Source organism: Nematostella vectensis, chromosome 4 (assembly GCF_932526225.1).
Source record: "Nematostella vectensis chromosome 4, jaNemVect1.1, whole genome shotgun sequence".
Lineage (NCBI taxonomy): Eukaryota > Metazoa > Cnidaria > Anthozoa > Actiniaria > Edwardsiidae > Nematostella > Nematostella vectensis.
In genome coordinates this window covers 11,643,104-11,661,713 of record NC_064037.1, presented here as the reverse complement: position 1 = coordinate 11,661,713, position 18,610 = coordinate 11,643,104, and the positions used below count along the sequence as shown (strand labels likewise).

The window sequence follows — 18,610 nt, the reverse complement described above, 5'->3', positions numbered from 1 at the left end:
TCATGAGTGGAGCATATGAGAATTTGTCAGTTTGCAGGACTGGTCAACACCTCAGTGCCAAGTGACACATCTTGGGGCTTCTTTTGATGGAATTATCATGATCCTGTCCGGTAAAAGATGATGATGGTGACATAAAACTCAGTAGGGATCATGTCTACTTCTACCAAAATCCAAGCTCAGCTACTGAGTTTGAGTTTTGTAATGTTGTTGGAACAAAACAATATTTTCATAATGTAATAATGCAATATTCTGTAAGAACAGTATTTTTCCTTGACTAATATTTCTTTTAGAAACTGCATATTACCATGGCATATATTTATAAAGCCAAATATCAATGCACTTAAATTAACATCAAATGTGATTAGTGTTATTCCAAAGCACTTATTCAATTTGTCCATTATCAACAAAGCATTCAAGAGCTGTATACTAGCCATGATGTACATAGGGATTAGAAATTAGATATAGTAAATAAGCATAAAAAAACCATATGATTTACATATGTTAAGTGTGTATAAAACTTGTCTGTTGGGACAAACCCTGTAAGATTTGTACAGGGCACAACAAATAATGGCTGCGACTCCAGATCCAAATGCAATTTGGAAATCCATGGGCAGTTTTGGTCTTGGCATATCCCTTTGAGGCCACTCAATGAGAAATTGCATATTTTTATGCATCACATCGAAGCCTCATATGCTAAATTCAGTTCACTGTGACGCTTAGGAGAGTTTAAACGAAGTCGCATTAGGACTAGTAATATTAGCTGCTAGAACTTTCCCAAACAGGTGCATAGCCAGGATTTTTAGTGTTGCTGGGGGGGGGGGGGGGTGTCTATCAATAAAGTGTAAACAATTTCTCTTGGGTACGGCTTCCTAGCTCGCAATGTTTCTCAAGTTTCTCAAGGGTCTTTTCTCTGACGAAAAACTCTTATCACAATTCTCACGGGAAAATCTTATTACAATTCACTATTTTGAGTTCCTAATCAATTGGACAAAGTGTTATTACCAGTCATGTCTGTCTGGAAGGATACCTTTGTAACCATGGAGATTAGCCAATGCTCTGTCAAAGTGAGTGGATTTCAATGTATGAGTAATTACAAAAACGTGATCATTTCGGTATATAAAAGGGAAATAATGTAAACAACTTTTTCTTACTTCATCGACATTATGTTCAAGCCCGGATATGTTTGTAGTATCATTCTGACTTCTAGCTTTCTTACAGTATAAAAATACAATTCGTTGCGGGCTTCAAACTCGCTGTACTGACATTTGAAATAGAGGGAGACTTAAACACAGTATTAAAAGGTCTATCGTTTTAATTTTTTTTCCTTTACACTGACTGTAGCCTTGGGCTAAGTGTGACAAAGCGGGAATATAAAAATTCACAGCGTAATTACACATTTTAGAATTACTTACAACATCAAAAATGACATTGGGATGGTTTTCATACCTTTCAAAAACTAATTACGAATTTCGCAGCTTTTCACGCCGTTGTTCTGTAAATTCTTTCGCCTTTTCGTACAAATTTGCGCAAAACCCTGAAGAAACCTTCCTCTTTTTGGATAGATTGATTTGTTTACTCAAAAACAGCGAATATATAAGACATTTTAACAGGTGCACGGCACTTGCACGAAATGTAGACAACCACCTTCGCGTGTCTGTTTTGACCACCACTTCAACTTTGGCATATCTAATGAGGCGGATGTGACGTCATTTGCAACTCAAGAATTAGATTCGTCACGGCTGAAGCGCGCGACGCTTGAATCGGGCCTTATTCTAATCACACGCATAGGAATTTATCATGGAGTTTTTAACAGACGTACTCACAAAATGTATCATCTCAAGAGAGCATAAGATAAGAGAGGGACACTTTGGTATTACCCGCGCGCCATGTCGATTCCGAATCCGGCTATTTTTAGTAACCACCACCCCACCACTGCGCGTGAGGATTTGCTCCTTTTATTTTGTCCTAATCCCCCGCGGGTTATGTGTTGTTGTTTTGCCAACTCGATAGGAATGAAAAGAGATCATGTAAAATAACTCGGAAGAAAGAAACAAGTCTAACTTAAGTTACCAAGATTGGCAAATATACTCACAGAAAGCTAAGTCCCTCAATAGTTTGACTGTTTTGTTTGTCTGAGCGGCGAAGTCAAATGAGAAAGAAAAAACCGACGAGCGATAAAATGGCTGTGATACTTACTGCGTTTGATTCAAATCCCGACACCAGCTTGTATAATAACAGCATGATAATATAACATATAATAATAACAATATCAAAGAAATACAGTAATATCTCCCTCTTTTTATTTTCTCATTTTTACAAAAGCTCAGATACTTCAGCTTGCTTGCTTTGATCATCACAAAAATGCATTCTCTCGTTACAAGGATAATTTTGTGAAATTTATTTTTCTTGGATTCCTTCTCAATTCACCGGAATATTCACAAACATCAATATTACATCTAATGTCTAACTTACAGATTTCGTATGACCATTAGGAAGATAATGAATGTTGAGAAACCACGAAGAAGCAGCAAGTTAGAGAAAAAATGGTGATTGAAGCACGAGGTTTTCCGCTCTTGATTTTGAATGAAGTCTCGTTTTGGAAATCTTGCAATCCTCGAAGTACTACATCCCCTTAATAAAACTGCAACTACCCGTATCCTTGATGCATGAATAACATTTTCGATGGTATTTGTGCAAATAGGTTTTTTTTTTTTTCGGTTTCCTGTCACAAAAAGCGGCAAACAACAAGATGTAAATGCCAATGCGCGGGGGAAGGGTGAGTAAAAATGCTCACGCGCAGTGGTGGGGTGGTGGTTACTAAAAATAGCCGGATTCGGAATCGACATGGCGCGCGGGTAATACCAAAGTGTCCCTCTCTTATCTTATGCTCTCTTGATCATCTTTATTTATTGAGGTGCACCTATTAATAGTTTTTAAAAGCCATTAATAAATTTCCAGTCTTGCACTATCACACTTCTTTTTAATTCTATGGCTGGCAAGTAGTTGCTGTCTCTCGCTATATACTGTACACCTATTTTAATAAAGGTTGTCAGTGCAAATAGCGATTGCCAAATGGCAGTTCTACGACAGAAAGTAACCATGCATCTCGGAAAAAATGGATAAATAAAAATTATCCATTAAAGGTTACCAATGCTTGGCTCTGACATTGCTGGACTTTATTTAACACCTTTAATTTTACGAATAATAAGTACCCATAAGCCATTTGCCCTTTGCCATTCGCCATTTGCACTGTATATATCTGGTGTTATAATGTATATAAGTCTCCAAAACCGTTATTTTTATGTTTACATTTTAACATCAGCCTGTTACTACTTGAAAATTGAATCAAAATTTAATTAAAATGACATGCTTATATATCGATATTATACATGGATCATTATTAATATATCTTAATCAAGAAACCATCATGGTCTCTTGATCTCAATAAAAACTAAAAATTTAGCAGATTTCATACAATTGTTTGGAATATTGATACATTATGTGCTTAGGGTACTGGATATTATTTCAAAGATTTGGAGGGCCAAATTAATTTCAAGTTTTCTTCCTTTCGAGGTCCCTTGTTCACAATATATACATTACCATGGCAACGAAGCCATAAATGGAATCCTAAGTGTGGCAATCCCGATGCTTTATATGGGCGTGGTCAATCTTGCGTAAAAGAGATAGGGATATCCCAACTTTTTAAACAGGGCACTTTTATTTATATCACATTTTGATGCTCAATCATTTTGTCCTGCTAAAAGGGTGTGGTGGCAATGGGTGGGGTGGGGTAAAAGGCAATTATGACCCCACTGGTTCCGTCCATATGAGTTATGGTCGCTCAGTAGCTGGAAACCAAGATATTTCTACGGTTTTGTTGACAATATAATGCCAGTTCTCTGCGGCCAAGCTGAGTTGGAATATCCTCCTTTTCAAGTTGACAAATTGAACAAGGACTTGCTTTCTTTAGATTAATATTTCTTGCTTGAGATAATACCTATTTTTTGTGATTTTCTGCTTTTTTGTGATTTTCTTGCTTTTTGTATAAACACATACGCCTGTGAGCTGGGGCTAGCCAGTTTTAATTCCGAGTCCCTTCTCCATACTAGGCTAACGGGACCCTCTGCCAAAATTCATGTTGACTATTGGCTCGCACGGGGCTCATTCGCTCTTCGGCAAGTTTAAGTATGGATCCTGGAGGGTAAAATGCCACCCACCTCAATAATGGCGTTAGACGCCAACCATTCATGTACATTGTACTGTACTATGTCCGGAGCCATCACTTTTAGCGTCCGTTGTCACCAGTTAACTTCTGGTCGATTAAGTAACAGTCTCCAATAATTTTTAACGGGAAAAAACGCAAAAAAAGATTCCAAAGTTTTAGAAGTAATGTGTCTCTTGGAAGTTTCTTTGAGGATGTGATTGATAATTTAGAGCGGATGGCCTGTTACATAGCAAGGATTCTGAAAATAGACATTTTTATCTATTTTTGATTGAGGTTTCCATTGGCCCTCCGTAAGTAATCTGGTAACAATGCGGCTTTAAGGCCAACGCTGTTATTTTTATGCGCTGCTTCAGCCTCTAACAAAGGCGCACCCAAGACAATGATACAGTAAATTGTATTCTCCTAGTGATTGACTTTAGGCTCAATGTTGATATAGACTCACTTAAGTAAGGATGAAAATCAGTTACCTCCCCGTCAGATATCGAAGGATTGGCCTCAGCCTAAAAAGGTCGAATTTTGATTTCCGATTTCTTTAGGGAGTAGTAAAAACCATGCCATTGGTGCCAGATGATCCCTTTTCCATGCCAGCTTGATACACTCGAGTAATAATAAAGACCGTTTAGATGACTGTTGAGGCAATTTTTGAACCACCATGCACCCTCTCTTAACTTTGCGCAGGATTTATCATCGTGAACGTCATTGTCGCGATCTCGCGTCGAGAAAGAATAGCCTTTGTGATAAGAGAGACTATCTCCGGCGGTACCTAGAAAACCAGATGCGGTGCGTTATCACTCAACCACAAGATTACATAGAGGAAACTACGAAATATGACGGTAAGGACTTGTGTGAGCTGAAATAGCTTTATTGTGCGACGCGCTTACTCAATTCTCAAGCCAGAGGTCCCGGTTCGAATCCGAGATGGGTCAGTTTGGGATTTCCTCTCTCTACATTGACTGTGAGATCCTCGTCTATAAGAGAATTGACAGCAAATCTTGATCCTCACCTGAGTATGTACCAATTGAAACAAGCTGGTACTTCGCCGCCTCATCGCTGACTCTAAACTCATCGTACTCGGCGTAGCGAGTGCCCCCCCTCGAAGTCCTCCAAGTCGAAGCGAACACGGTACCGCCTCTGTGACGTCATAGCGTGGATATTATCTAGTCCCAGCCAGAACTCTCCCTCCTTGTTACCAAACCCCCGCTTGTAGTCGTCCCAGCCTCGGTAGAAATCCACCGAGCCGTCCATGCGCCTCTGGATGACAGTCCAGCCTCCTCCGCTAGTGGCCAGGTCGCAGAAGACATCGAGGGGCTGAGAGGGAGTGAGGGCGATGGGGTATATACCGTTGGTGTGAACGCAGTGTGATGATTGAATCTCGGCACAAGAAGGAAGCTAAAAAATGATAGAAGTATATCACCACGGTTAAAAGGGCTCTGTTAGCAACTATTTTGTCATTTTAGCAAAATAACAATTTTAATAAACCATTCATTTTCATTGACTGGTTTGGGAAGCCATTGCAAAATTTCCGTTGAATCTGTTATGACGCTAGTAGTTTTGAGATTTCATTGCAAAATTTGTCTTTCAACACTTGAAATAAAACAACCGGTGCTTTTGACAGGGTCTCTTTAAGAGCAAAATAAAGTTTATTCCAACTGTTGCAGCTAAAAACTGAATTGCAGCTTGGAGCCAGCATATGACCCTGTAAAACAATCTTGATATTGTACTGTCCGGGACAATACGGGACCTAAGGAAATAGGTATGGCGGACAATCGTGCGAGCGAGATATTATTGGTATAGAGCTACTGAAGTGGTCCCGTCTAAATTGCTCTATAAATAAAGCTCTTTTGTTATTTTTAATCGAAGAAATTTATCGGGATTTTGAGTTATCTTGAGATTATTAATGCTGTCCTTTGTTTTCTTTTGAAAATGTCAAATGGGTACCTAATTGATTATATATAGCATAGGTGTTGCGAGGTGTTGAAATTGATAACACACGGTAAACAAACATAAGTACTTGAAGCATGGCAACATGCTTTTGGAATTTTCTACACTTAGATTTGAGACAATTTTCGTTGGATTCTCTGATAAGTATCCTGCTCTCTATACTCGAATCGAATTAGGGGTTAGAACGAGGCAAATCTGAGAAATGCGACAAAAATGCATAAAAAAAAAACAGAGCAAAGAAAATGTATAATTGAAACAGTTCTTCTATAAATTATTGTAGAATCTGTGGCAAAAAAATAATCTTTTTTCTCTGAATGTTCATCTCAAACCGACTGAAAGCCTAACCCACATTACGTAAAAAAACCTTTTTGAAAATAAGTACGAAAAGTAGTCCTTTAAAATGTCGGCTAAAAAAGGCAGTTTTATTTATATAACAGGGTGATGGAAATTTTAGAGCCGGCACACACAAAAACTTGAAACTTTAACAAGCTGGAAAACAGATTTACAAAAATGCGGATCAGATAACGGATAACTCACCAGGGGCGTTTTACGTCCGATGATACTGATATAGTCGACTTCATCGTCTTTTACCAAGTTGTTATTATCTTTGCATTGTTTCTTGTCGTACGTGAGTAACTCGCAAAGGTGTTTGCCATCAGAGTCCTTGTCTTTGTAGAAGTTGACGGACGTGCATCCCTCGGCATGAGTACACTCCCAAGTACACGCAAAGTCGTCCACAACTCGTGCAGACTTTAGCAGTTTGCCAACAGATCGCTTGCCATGTTCGGTTGCTAAATAATTAGAACAGGTTCCATCGTTGGATTGAGAAAAAACCACTGTAAAGTAGCAAAGGAGATAGAATGTAAACGCAAATGATTGCATTTTGGATTGACTGATATTATGAGAGCGCTCTGCACTCAATGATATGAGACTAAGTTTATAAGCAAAAGTGAATCATTAAAAATTGATAATACCAAGTTATAGAACAAAGATGCCCTTTCCTAAAGAAAAGTATAACAATACAGTTATTCACGAGGATTAGTTATCAATCAATCGTAATAAATTCAACTTTTAAACAACTTGTTCCCTTGTCACGGCAAGTAAACATGTTCATATATTTTCGGTTTCTAGACAGGTATTTTGTTCAAATAGGATAGACAAGACCAATTTGCAGGCTGGCACATATTGTAGTTTGTTCCAATAAAGTTCACATCAAAATTGTTTTGAGTAGAGTGCAACTCAGAATAACTCGTCGCCATGGGACTTCAAAGTGTAATAATGCTTTCTCTTTATTTGATCGTTAGCTAGTATATAAGATATGAATGGAGGTATTCTTTGGATTGGACTGCCTTTGAATGTCATCCTAACCATGCCGAGCGGGTGGTTTTGTGAGGGATCTCGAAACTTATATTGGTTATTGTTTAACTTTTATTTTATTTGAACTAATAGTGTCATATGGACTTCTGAGTCTGCTATAGAAAAGCCGATTTTTCCTTTGTAAAAGAGAATTTCGAAAATAACCACACAAGACGATACACAGGCTATAATAAGCTTAGCTAGCACAACTTTCTAGGATACAACAAATTTTATTTCATATCACAGGGATTCTTCTGTGTTATATCATTATACAATCAGAAAATTAAAATAACAAAATAAACATAAAAATAACATCAACACTATTTACAAATTTTACATATAGGTTAAAAGAAATTGAAACTTCACTTTTCTTTTAAAAAATAACAACAGAGCTACAATCGGCGTGCTCCCTGCTAACTCGAACTTAATTCAACCTCCCTTCATGTTGTTTTACTCGGTTAACTCCAGCGCTTACATTATAAAAGTTTGCAGCTGGCGCGTATTGAAATTGTTATATATAGATCATTATTAACTAAGTTTGGGTTGTTGTGGAGCAACCCCAGGATACTCGGTCACAATAAGTTCTCGATAAGTTCTCTATAAGTTTTCAATATATGGGAGAGTTCTTTTTTTTTATTTGAACGTTAGACCAAATTTAATCCAGGCGACGTGGTTCGAATTAGTAATAACTAATTGATTTTAACCCCAAACCCCACCCCCCACCCCATGTTAAGCGCAGCTGACTGTTTCGTGGGGGAAGCTTTTTTAGTGGATGTTTTTATTCGAAATTTAGCTTGCTATATAAGTGTTTCGGTGCATATCAACTGTGCAAACTGGGTTTGGAACTTGTCTTCGTTCGGCCTTACTCGACTCTTCGCTCCCGCTCGGTCTATACAAGTCCGCTGACTCCTAGCAGGCGCTACCACAGGGAGACCGATCATATAGTAGCAATAAGCACCTACGGTCGAAGCTCTCTGAGCGACCGCTCTCGTAAGGGTCCAGCCCCTATAACGACCCCATCACGAATCACCGATTGAATTGTCATACAAACTCTGTAATTCTAACCTCTCGTAAGCGACCAACTTATCGGTGCGACCAGCCCCGTTAACGACCACAATTTCAAAACACCAACTGAGATTTTCTTCTATTTTTAAGCTCTTGTAAGCGACCACAATGATTTTTGTCTTTACAATATCAGTCAACACCTGATAAACATCATATCCAATGCATGCTGAAATCACATATAAAGAGAAAATGTTGTAATGTTTCACAAAAGCTGCCTTTCAAGTCGGCAACTATTAAAGAATTTCATAATTTTAATTTTCTAAATTCAATTTCAACAATTTCTTTGTCTCCAGAAAATGTGTAAATGCCATGAATCTCTAGTCCACTGCCAGCTCACGATTTATCCTTTTTCCAGTTGCGATAGCCATCCACTTGTTTGTTGCACGCTTTAAAGGGGGGGGGGGGGGGGGGGGGTGAATAGGTTCGCGGATATGCTGATTCGGCCCCGAAATGCTCACGGATTACGGATTTTGATGATTATTTCAGCGGATTGGCGGATTTTGGAAATACGGCGGATCACGGATCTGTTGACAATTTGGGCACGGATTTCGGATTTTGACTGCTTTGATGGTCGAATTTCGGATTTTAAATGAATTTCAATCGATACTATTGTTTATCTGTGAAACCATGCGGATCTAAAAATATCTGCAGATCCACGGATTTGCCCCGAAAATGTTGCGGATCGGCGAATTTACATACCCCTATTCACCCCCCCCCCCCCCTTTAAAAATCGGCTAACAAAAGACGCCATGCGATCGTCGTAGACGCAGAAGAAATTTTTCATGACGAAAAGCTTAATCCGTCGATATAAACGAGCATAACGAGCTACTTTGCGTATAATTAATTGCTATTAAATAAAACAACTCACTCTCATGATAAGTCAAATACCTAGTTTTAAAATAAAGCAATAAACCAAAATATCACAGCGTTGTTATTATCACGATAACTTTTAGATTCCATTTTAATTAAGCTCCCGTAAGCGACCAACACCTATTGTTCAATTTTTGGCGCCCAGTGGTCGTTTATGAGAACTTTAGAAGCACACTAGCATACACACATTGGCACCAGTCGGGCCAAGACGGGACGCTAGCACAGTCTATTACCCGTGCAGTTCGGCAACCATGGACAGTTGTTTCGTCCTTATTAGGACTCGTCAGCATGGCATAGCCGGTTTGCCTCAGTTAAACTTCATCGGCAAAAAAACTGCAGGGCGACTTCGACTCGAATGAAGTGCTTTAAACCACAGCTCAGATCCATGTGGGATCTAGAGCTGCGACCGGGCTAGCGTGATGCCAATTGTGCGGATCACGCATGCGACCTTTGCTAGTCTAAAACTCCGTCGGATAGCCGAACTATCCTTGCGAGTATGTATACATAAATGTGGACTTTAGAAGCACACTAGCATACACACATTGGCACCAGTCGGGCCAAGACGGGACGCTAGCACAGTCTATTACCCGTGCAGTTCGGCAACCATGGACAGCTGTTTCGTCCTTATTAGGACTCGTCAGCATGGCATAGCCGGTTTGCCTCAGTTAAACTTCATCGGCAAAAAAAACTGCAGGGCGACTTCGACTCGAACGAAGTGCTTTAAACCACAGCTCAGATCCATGTGGGATCTAGAGCTGCGACCGGGCTAGCGTGATGCCAATTGTGCGGATCACGCATGCGACCTTTGCTAGTCTAAAACCCCGTCGGATAGCCAAACTATCCTTGCGAGTATGTATACATAAATGTGGACTTTAGAAGCACACTAGCATACACACATTGGCACCAGTCGGGCCAAGACGGGACGCTAGCACAGTCTATTACCCGTGCAGTTCGGCAACCATGAACAGCTGTTTCGTCCTTATTAGGACTCGTCAGCATGGCATAGCCGGTTTATGAGAGCAAGCTTTCGTTCTCGTAGAAGACCAGCTCCGTAACGACCACAATTATCAGTTCCCAAGGTGGTCGCTTACGAGAGCTTCAACTGTATGTGAATTGTCGTCCCGTCTTTAGGCGACCATGCAAGCCTCAAGTCTGCAGTAGAAATATACATCTTTGTCGTGAAAAAGCATTTGCGAGGCTCACAAGACCGCGCTGGCTAAAGAACACGAAGCAAACTTTTCTTTTTAAAAGGAGTAAACGCTCTCGTGAGGTCCGGTCCCTGGGGTGAGGGGACTCCGATAAAAAAACGGGGGTTATCGTCGGCAAAATCCGGATTTTAACACCTAGGGGATAGCAATTTGGGCATGATGCAGATGGCAATTTGGGTGTGGTCAAAGAAGTTTTTAACCATAAAAAATGGCAGATTTGAAAAAAAACGTTTATTACTACCTTAGGCTGTTAGGAATAGCAATTGGCCAATGTTATACCATACGAGATAAATGAATCGGAAAAAAATGTTAAACATCCCCTTAGGAATAGCAGTTGGTCGAAGAAATGAAATTAGGAAAAACCCTTCAACACCCCTAAGGGATGGCAGTTGCTCGACATCCTTGGGGGAGGATACTCTGATATCAGGACGGGGATCATCGTCGGAATTTTTTGAAAACTACACTAAAAGATACTAATATAATCAAAAAGCCCAAACTGTCGCGATCTCGTACCAGAACAATGAATAAAATACACCAAAATCTGGAAATCGACTCTGCCAAATTTTCGTCTTTAATAAGACTTCTTCAGGGCAGACTCAAGTCTTGAGTCTGCCCTGAAGAAGTCTTATTAAAGACGAAAATTTGGCAGAGTCGATTTCCAGATTTTGGTGTATTCTAAAAGATACTAAGGTAGCGTGGTCTGGTTATATTTTAACCCTAAAAGATACCAAAGTGGGCGTAGTTAGGCATGACTTTACCCCCCAAAAGATACCTCAAACAAAGTCAAATGGAAAATTAGCAGATTTCTCGTGATCGAAAAAGCAGGCTAAACAAACAAATGACTGTTAAGTTCGCTACCAATTACCGTTCCGTGAATTGTGTGAATTATTCGCTTGTAAGTGATGATAACACCGATTGACACGTTTTTACGCTCTTTCATGAGCTACAAGTTAGATGAGCAATGGCTATAATAGCACCCTAAATGATAGCGAGGTAAAAAAAATCTGGGGATTTTCTTTTTCACCCCTAAAAGATACCCAAGGCTCCAAACCGTATAAGATACAACGATGATCCCTGTCCGATGGATATAGGGAGTACCCCCTCCTCCCGAAATATACCCTAAAAGAGATGACGATCACCCCCGTCTACTTTTAGGGAACCCCCCCCTCCCCCCCCCGGGGGTCCGGTATCCTACGATCCGCACCCCGATACTGGTCCGCTCACCTCCAAAACTCGGAATAATAAACCATTTGTTGTTTATAATAATAAATTATAGCAAAAGACTGCTATTGATAGGTAACGGTTGCAAGGAAACAAATTTTTGGGTAGGAATTAAAGAAACACCTGGAATAGGTTACATGAAGTACCACCCTATGTGTAGTGAAGCTTGCCGCTGATTTAGCCGCTGATATGCGTCGAAGTTATTCAAGATTGTATTCTTTATCTTCTTCTTTTAATCCTATTAGTCTTGCAAGCAAGCGAATGATGTCACAGAAACTTTACTTCGGTCCTGGGGAATTCATTTCATATAACTTCTCTCAGGGTTCTCTCCCAGGGGTAATATTTCTACCAGGGTTGATGTCTTCCATGAACGGAACGAAAGCTTTAGCGCTGGAGGAATTCTGCGTAAAAACTGGTCGCGCATATACACGGTTCGACCATAGAGGTCTAGGCGAGTCCAGTGGGAAGCCAGTGGACTGCACAGTCAGCTCTAGGAAGGAAGATGTGCTGAGATTAATGGAGGAGATTAAGGGTACGAGTTTTTGAAGTTGCCTTCTTGACGTTTAAAAGTACTTTAATGATATGCTACCATGATTTCGGCATTGATAATGATGTGATGATGGTGATGATTGAGGTGATGATAGTGATGACATCAATAATAATGATGGCAATGTAGTGATGATTAATGCAACAAATTCATTATGATAATAACATACCTGTCAACCTCCGAAAATCTTAAGGCTTGAGATTTTTTTTTTTTGGGGGGGGGGGGGGGGTGGGGTACTTTCATTTGGGGGGAGGGATGGGTTTAACCTTGCAGGCGTTTGACGTATAGAAAGCTCTCACAAGCAAATCCACTTATAGATCGCACAAGGGTGTTAAAATAATTGCGCTACGCAAGTGAATTATTGTTTCAAATATTTTAATAGAATAGGCAAAATGACAATTTTCTATAGAAAATTTTTTTGGAAGCGATAAAAATCGCTAAAAAGCGGGAGATTTGGTGCTCAACGCGGGAGAAGGGGTCCAAAATCTTGATACTCCCGCCTAATGCGGGAGAGTTGACAGGTATGTAATAATAAGTGTGATAATGATCATGGTGAAGATGATTATGATGAAAATAGCAACTTTGATCACCCACCTCTTTTAGGGACCGCGGAGCATGTTGAAAGTGGGTTGCCTGACAATTGAAAAAACTGTCATATTGAAAAACGAAAAAGGAATAAATAATAGTATTTGACTTGTTTCTGCCCTTCCCCCTCTGCGTTGCCTATGTCTTTGTTATTGTTTCTCATTGAAAATATGGCTTATTTACAAGGAAATCTCAAAATAAAAATTTACAAATTAAGTCTGTTAGGGTGTTGATGGTTTTTGATTGAAAATATCTTGGTTACTCACTTGAATAAGCAGATGGAAATGGATGCTTTGTTTCACTCGGCATTGAGCGGGAGCATAAAACAGTGGCGTGATTGGCCTTTTTTTTAGATATAAGATCCACACAGTAGGTAACTCACACAGTAGACATATCGGACCAATTGAGCTTTAGGGCCACGGCGGGTAAAGCAACGGGTAAATGAAAATACTCGATAAGAAAACCAACCTGTACCTGGTAATCGGGTAGGTACAAAACATCGGGTAATATCCGATATAAAACATCGGGTAAATACCCGATAAAACATCAGGTAAATACCCGATAAAACATCGGGTAAATACCTGATAAAACATCGGGTAAAAATACCAGATAAAACCAGGTAAAAATACATGTGTTTAAATTTAATGCTTGTGCCATCAATCTTGATCCATTTCTCACCCATATCTTTGTATCAACAGGCCCTCAAGTTCTTATTGGTTCAAGTCTTGGTGGCTGGATCATGCTTCATGTTGCCATGGAAATGCCAGAAAGAATTCAGGGTTTGATTGGCATTGCTACAGCAGCAGACTTTGTGTCAAGAAGATTTGACAATCTCCCATTGGAGACCAAAACTGAGATCCAAAATATTGGCTATTGGACCATACCATCACAGTTTAGTCAAAAGCCATATATATTGACCTGGGATATGATCCAGGATGCAAGAAAACATGTGCTGCAAGGTAGGATTCCTATTTCCTGTCCAGTCAGGCTAATTCATGGCATGAAAGACCAGGAAGTCCCTTACAAAGTATCACTAGATGTTTCTGATAGACTTCTTAGTAACAATGTACAGCTGACTTTACTCAAGAATGGTGGGCATCGTCTGTCTGAGCCCAACAACTTAAAGGTTATCATAAGAACGCTAACAGAATTATTAGATGAACTTACAGAGAATAAAGCCTCAAAGCTTTAATTGTAAGTTTGGTGATAATAATTTACAAAAAGGTTTCATCTTGTTTTTCATGTACAAAAATTCATAAAATTCATTCATTATTTCTAGCATTGACGAAAGTTTATGAAAGAAGGGAGTTGTTTTATTGGCCCAGGGTAACCCCCCCACCCACCCCTCCCCCTTTGGACTAAGAAATGTTTGGAGCTAAAATCCACAAATCTCACTTTGACCCATATCACCCACACACTGGGCACGAGTGTGCACAAATTACATGAGAAAGCTATGTGTAGAAAATCTACAACAGACATGTCAGTGCACTCATTAATCACTAGGACAATGAGCACACATGCTCCACCGCAACGCCAGTCCAGCGAAATACAGAGCCGGGTACACCCCTTAAATATTTAAATAAAAAATACAATTGAAGTTTTATTCTTCAAACAAATTGGATTTTTATTAGTTTTCATTTGACAGTAGCATCCTTGTTACTAGCCCAAGGAAGTCTTCCTCCACCGAATCCCAGCTTGTTCTTCCGTGCACAGTGTTCGTTGGCTTCTCCCTCTGGCGGCTGCGGTCTTACTTGCTCCAGTTTAGTTTCCACCTCCTTACAGCTCATCCTGGAACTAGTCTCCAAGGTCTCAAGCTCAGCGTTCTCTTTTTGCAACTTCTCTGTTCTTCGTACATTTCCGACAATCTCTTTTCGGATGTGATCTATATCAATTGTACTCCTGCTTAAACGTTTCTCCGTATCAGAGACATGAATACGTTTTTTAATTATTTGTTGCTTGAGTTCATGTAAAGGTTTGTGCACCTGAATAAGAGCCTGACAATTTTTTAGCAGAAAATCTTGATATTCTCCTTTCACAGCGGCCTCATTCCGTCCACGCTCGTTCAGTTGTTTTTCTACGTTTTCGAGTTCCTCCCTGCCTTTTTCTTTGCAGTCAGCACCAGTTTCGCTCCTTTTGAGGTCTTTCTCTAGCAAAATCTTACATTGTTTCAATTCCTCGCACTTTTCTTTTATTTCTTTAGCTCTGTCTAAAGCAATTTTCATCTCTTTTAAGTCTTTCTCTGTTTTACTCGTTAGATCATGAGCTGCTGGTTTATCTTGCCACTCGTTCAGAATTGCATCAAGCTCGCTTTCGGCAAACTGTAGAAAATACTCCACTTCATTAAATGGTCCTTCCTCAGCAAAACAAGAGCTCTTCTCATGAACTAATTCATGCATTTCTCGAATCCATTGGTATTTTTCTTCCGAGAGAAATAAGTTGATATTTTCGTATTCTTGACGAGACTTTTCAAGCTCCCGTTTCAGTTTCTTGTACTGTTTTTCCAGATGGCTGTAAGTTTGACACTCTGTCTCGCGAAGTTGCCAGCTTATCGAATAGTTTTGTTCGAAAAATTCTTTTGCCGCTCCAAGCTATGAATATATAAAGAGAAAAGAGAGAAAAAGAAGGCATAACAAGATGGTATAAATGGACGACAACTGACATAAATACTTGAATAAATAAATGAAACAAGCAATAAGATTAAGAGTTTATCGTAACTCACCTCATCCCCCACTGATGGTATATTTTGAGTCTCCGTAGCCTCGATAGAAAGAAATGGAAATACAAATTTTAGTGCTTTTTCTTTCATATCCATATTTAACGGCAATAAGAAATTGTCTTAAGCCCCAATCTTGGCTTAGGCGTAGGTGAGTGTTGCTAAGAAACTTATTCTTTCTTGCTTGTAAAATAGCGTTCAGCGCCATCCACCATTATTCCATCAGAGCGCGCGCGTGTGACGTCACATAATGGAACATTTGAGTCTGGCCCAGTTCCTAACGACACAACATCTGCTTTTTTTTTCTCTGATGCCTACGCAAATTTAAAACCGATAGTCGTTGTGTTCTTTTATTTGCAATCTATAAAATATCACTGATATCACGATGACGCCTTTATAATGATAACGAGGGCCAATACGTTTTTTGTGCTGCGTATTTATTGCGATCGAGATACGGGAAGGTTCAAGGAGATCACGCGCGGGATTCGGAATAGAAATGTCGCCCTTTGCTTTTCAGGTATGCGGGAGAAAGGTCGTGACCGCGAGATTGTTGTTCCCTATTCCCCGTGGGTTGGCTGTGGTGGTAGACTGGAACTAGTGACCTAGGAACGCCTGTCACCTTTAACACAACCACTGCACAATTTTGCCCTAAAAATCGTTAGATTTTACGAAAACGTTGCTCTTGATTTTTTTCCTTCATTTTTTGCTCTTGATTTTCGATAATTATCGAGGTACTAGAACCTACTGATAACATTATTTCGGAAATGTCGAAGCGAAAGGGAAAAGAAGCGTCAGTAGTCGAGGACAACCAAGATGGCTCGGAGTCAGACGAGAGAGCAAGTTTGCCCGTCGATGAGAAACCAAAGCGTTCAACGCTGCCATGGAGAAACACAACTGGAGCATTGTACGCAAACTATTATATCACTCCTGCTGTGTTAATACTTGTTAGTGTAGTATACGTGTATTTCAACGCCGATGCTCCAATCATCAAGGCAAGAAGCTCAAAGCGCACGGAGGGAGTTCTCCTATCGACTGAAGACCTCGCTAAACACGATGGCTCGCAACCCGACGCCAATATCTATATTGCTATACTAGGCAAGGTGTATGATGTGGAAAAAGGGCGGCGTTTTTATGGACCAGGCACTGGCTACCATGTGTTTGCTGGCCGTGACTCAACACCATCATTTGTGACTGGTATGTTTGACCGTGCTAAGGCAACTGACGATTGTTCCAACCTGAAAAACGAGGACTTACTTGGTATAAAGGGATGGATGGAGTTTTATCAGAAGGACTATAAGTATGTTGGAAAAGTGGTTGGTAGGTACTATGATGCACAAGGTAAGCCAACTGCTGCACTGAAGGAAGCTCGGCACAAGATGAAGGAGGGTGAACGAGAAAGGGAGAGACAGAAGCAAGAGGATGTAAAGTTTCCTGGTTGTAACTCTAAGTGGAGTCAGGCTGAGGGTGCTGAAGTGTGGTGCTCCCAAAACAGGTGAGCATTGGTGATACACAACCAGTGTGATTTCAGTGGCAGATCTAGGGTTGCGCTGAGCAGGCCAGGCCCCCTATTTCCAGATATTTGGCTCAAAATAACAAGAAATATAAGGAAACCAACAGAAGAACAATGAATCCCCCTTTCTCAAAACCTTGGCTTCGGCCCTCCTTCTGCCCCTGGATTTAGCATGATCTAATGTAAGAGGTTGCAAAACACAAAAAAATAAAAAATATTATCTTTAAATATGGGCGCAGACGCTTTTTTCAAAGCAGCACCATAGAAATTTTAAGCAAAGATTGAATAAAAGCGTGAAGCACACACAATGTTGGCTAAGTGGCAAAATATAAATGTTTAACATGAATGTTTGATTATATAAATGTTTTGATCTTGTCAAACATCAGAGTTCATTGTGTGTCATATTTTGTGGATGGCTAATCACACACTAATCCAATGTGCCAACCAGTGGGTTCAATCTCCTAGACTAGGTGGTCTGCAAAGGCAAAGTGAAATAAGGAAAATGAATTAGCACTGAGCTGAAGTTAAAAATGACTCTAAAAACAGAATGGTTACCTAGCATTCCAAGTATCAATTATTTGTATTAGTTTGTTTGTGGGATATTACAGTACAGTAGTTTTACATGTAAGCATTTAAATTCAAAGTCCTGAACAGTTCTTATCCAAAGCTTCCTAACTCAATAGTTTTGGATTATTTACTATTAAAAAATGATGAAAAATCCTTTTTTTCAGTGCTGGTATCCAGCGTGAATGGGCTGGTGTACCCAGAATGCTGTTCAAGCCAGGTGCTAAGCAGCCTCGTTGCGTGTGTGTTCGTACTACTGGACCATCAAGTGATGCGCAAGAGGGTAGTGAGGGTGATCTTAACCACCCCAACCTTAAACCATACCTGGGATGCGGCATCCTTGACCATGCTTGTAAGCTTGAACAATCATAAAATAGGTACAGAATCTGTATCTATTTTAGATATTTTAGAGTTATCACAAGATTTATATAGACCTCAGGTTCCACCATTTTGTTACTGAGTCATTCAAATGCCTTTTAGATTCCACATGGTGTTCAAACTTTTTTGTAAAATGTTGTTGGTTGTATACATATGATTAAATAAAAGTTAAACGAATCATAAAATAGGTACAGAATCTGTATCTATTTTAGATGTTTGTTATAGCCATTTTAATATAGTAATCACAAGATTTATATGTAGACCACAGGTTTTACCATTTTGTAACTGGGTCATTCTTAAAAATGCCTTTTAGTTTTTTAGATTCCACATGGTGCTCAAACTTTTTTGTAAAATGTTGTTGTAAAATGTTATACATAAGATAAAATGAAAGTTATGTTTTGATTTTCGATTCTATATCATTGTACAG

At 39.7% G+C, this 18,610-nt stretch overlaps 4 protein-coding genes across 4 annotated transcripts; 2 read left to right on the top strand and 2 right to left on the bottom strand.

Annotated features, from left to right (window-relative positions):
- Positions 1–2,882: 2,882 nt before the first annotated feature.
- LOC5516628 (microfibril-associated glycoprotein 4) lies at positions 2,883–7,179 on the bottom strand. The gene is given in 4 exon segments (XM_001636568.3): positions 2,883–4,988; positions 5,229–5,316; positions 5,318–5,614; positions 6,704–7,179. Coding segments are annotated over 4 exon segments (993 nt in total). The 5' UTR covers positions 7,049–7,179; the 3' UTR covers positions 2,883–4,725.
- A 4,876-nt stretch (positions 7,180–12,055) lies between these two features.
- On the top strand, positions 12,056–14,296 carry LOC5516562 (palmitoyl-protein thioesterase ABHD10, mitochondrial). Its single transcript, XM_032386453.2, has 2 exons — positions 12,056–12,418; positions 13,717–14,296. Exons 1-2 carry the CDS (start codon positions 12,076–12,078, stop codon positions 14,208–14,210), a joined length of 837 nt encoding a protein of 278 aa, XP_032242344.1. The 5' UTR covers positions 12,056–12,075; the 3' UTR covers positions 14,211–14,296.
- Positions 14,297–14,616: 320 nt separating this feature from the next.
- LOC5516627 (rac guanine nucleotide exchange factor JJ) lies at positions 14,617–15,970 on the bottom strand. Its single transcript, XM_001636567.3, has 2 exons — positions 15,738–15,970; positions 14,617–15,606 (listed from the first exon to the last, which is right to left on the bottom strand). The coding sequence occupies exons 1-2, from the start codon at positions 15,828–15,830 to the stop codon at positions 14,653–14,655; spliced, it is 1,047 nt and encodes a 348-aa protein (XP_001636617.1). The 5' UTR covers positions 15,831–15,970; the 3' UTR covers positions 14,617–14,652.
- Positions 15,971–16,337: 367 nt separating this feature from the next.
- On the top strand, positions 16,338–18,585 carry LOC5516626 (neuferricin). Its single transcript, XM_001636635.3, has 2 exons — positions 16,338–17,223; positions 17,973–18,585. Exons 1-2 carry the CDS (start codon positions 16,496–16,498, stop codon positions 18,175–18,177), a joined length of 933 nt encoding a protein of 310 aa, XP_001636685.2. The 5' UTR covers positions 16,338–16,495; the 3' UTR covers positions 18,178–18,585.
- Positions 18,586–18,610: the final 25 nt, after the last annotated feature.

What these genes read in the sequence shown, in the direction of transcription:
- LOC5516562 (XM_032386453.2), top strand. Translation starts at nt 12,076, where the DNA reads ATGCGTCGAAGTTATTCAAGATTGTATTCTTTATCTTCTTCTTTTAAT. An exon ending in ATTAATGGAGGAGATTAAGG is followed by an intron (nt 12,419 to 13,716) that starts GTACGAGTTTTT and finishes TTGTATCAACAG; the next exon opens with GCCCTCAAGTTCTTATTGGT.
- LOC5516627 (XM_001636567.3), bottom strand. Translation starts at nt 15,830, where the DNA reads ATGGATATGAAAGAAAAAGCACTAAAATTTGTATTTCCATTTCTTTCT. An exon ending in TACCATCAGTGGGGGATGAG is followed by an intron (nt 15,607 to 15,737) that starts GTGAGTTACGAT and finishes ATATATTCATAG; the next exon opens with CTTGGAGCGGCAAAAGAATT.
- LOC5516626 (XM_001636635.3), top strand. Translation starts at nt 16,496, where the DNA reads ATGTCGAAGCGAAAGGGAAAAGAAGCGTCAGTAGTCGAGGACAACCAA. An exon ending in GTGTGGTGCTCCCAAAACAG is followed by an intron (nt 17,224 to 17,972) that starts GTGAGCATTGGT and finishes CCTTTTTTTCAG; the next exon opens with TGCTGGTATCCAGCGTGAAT.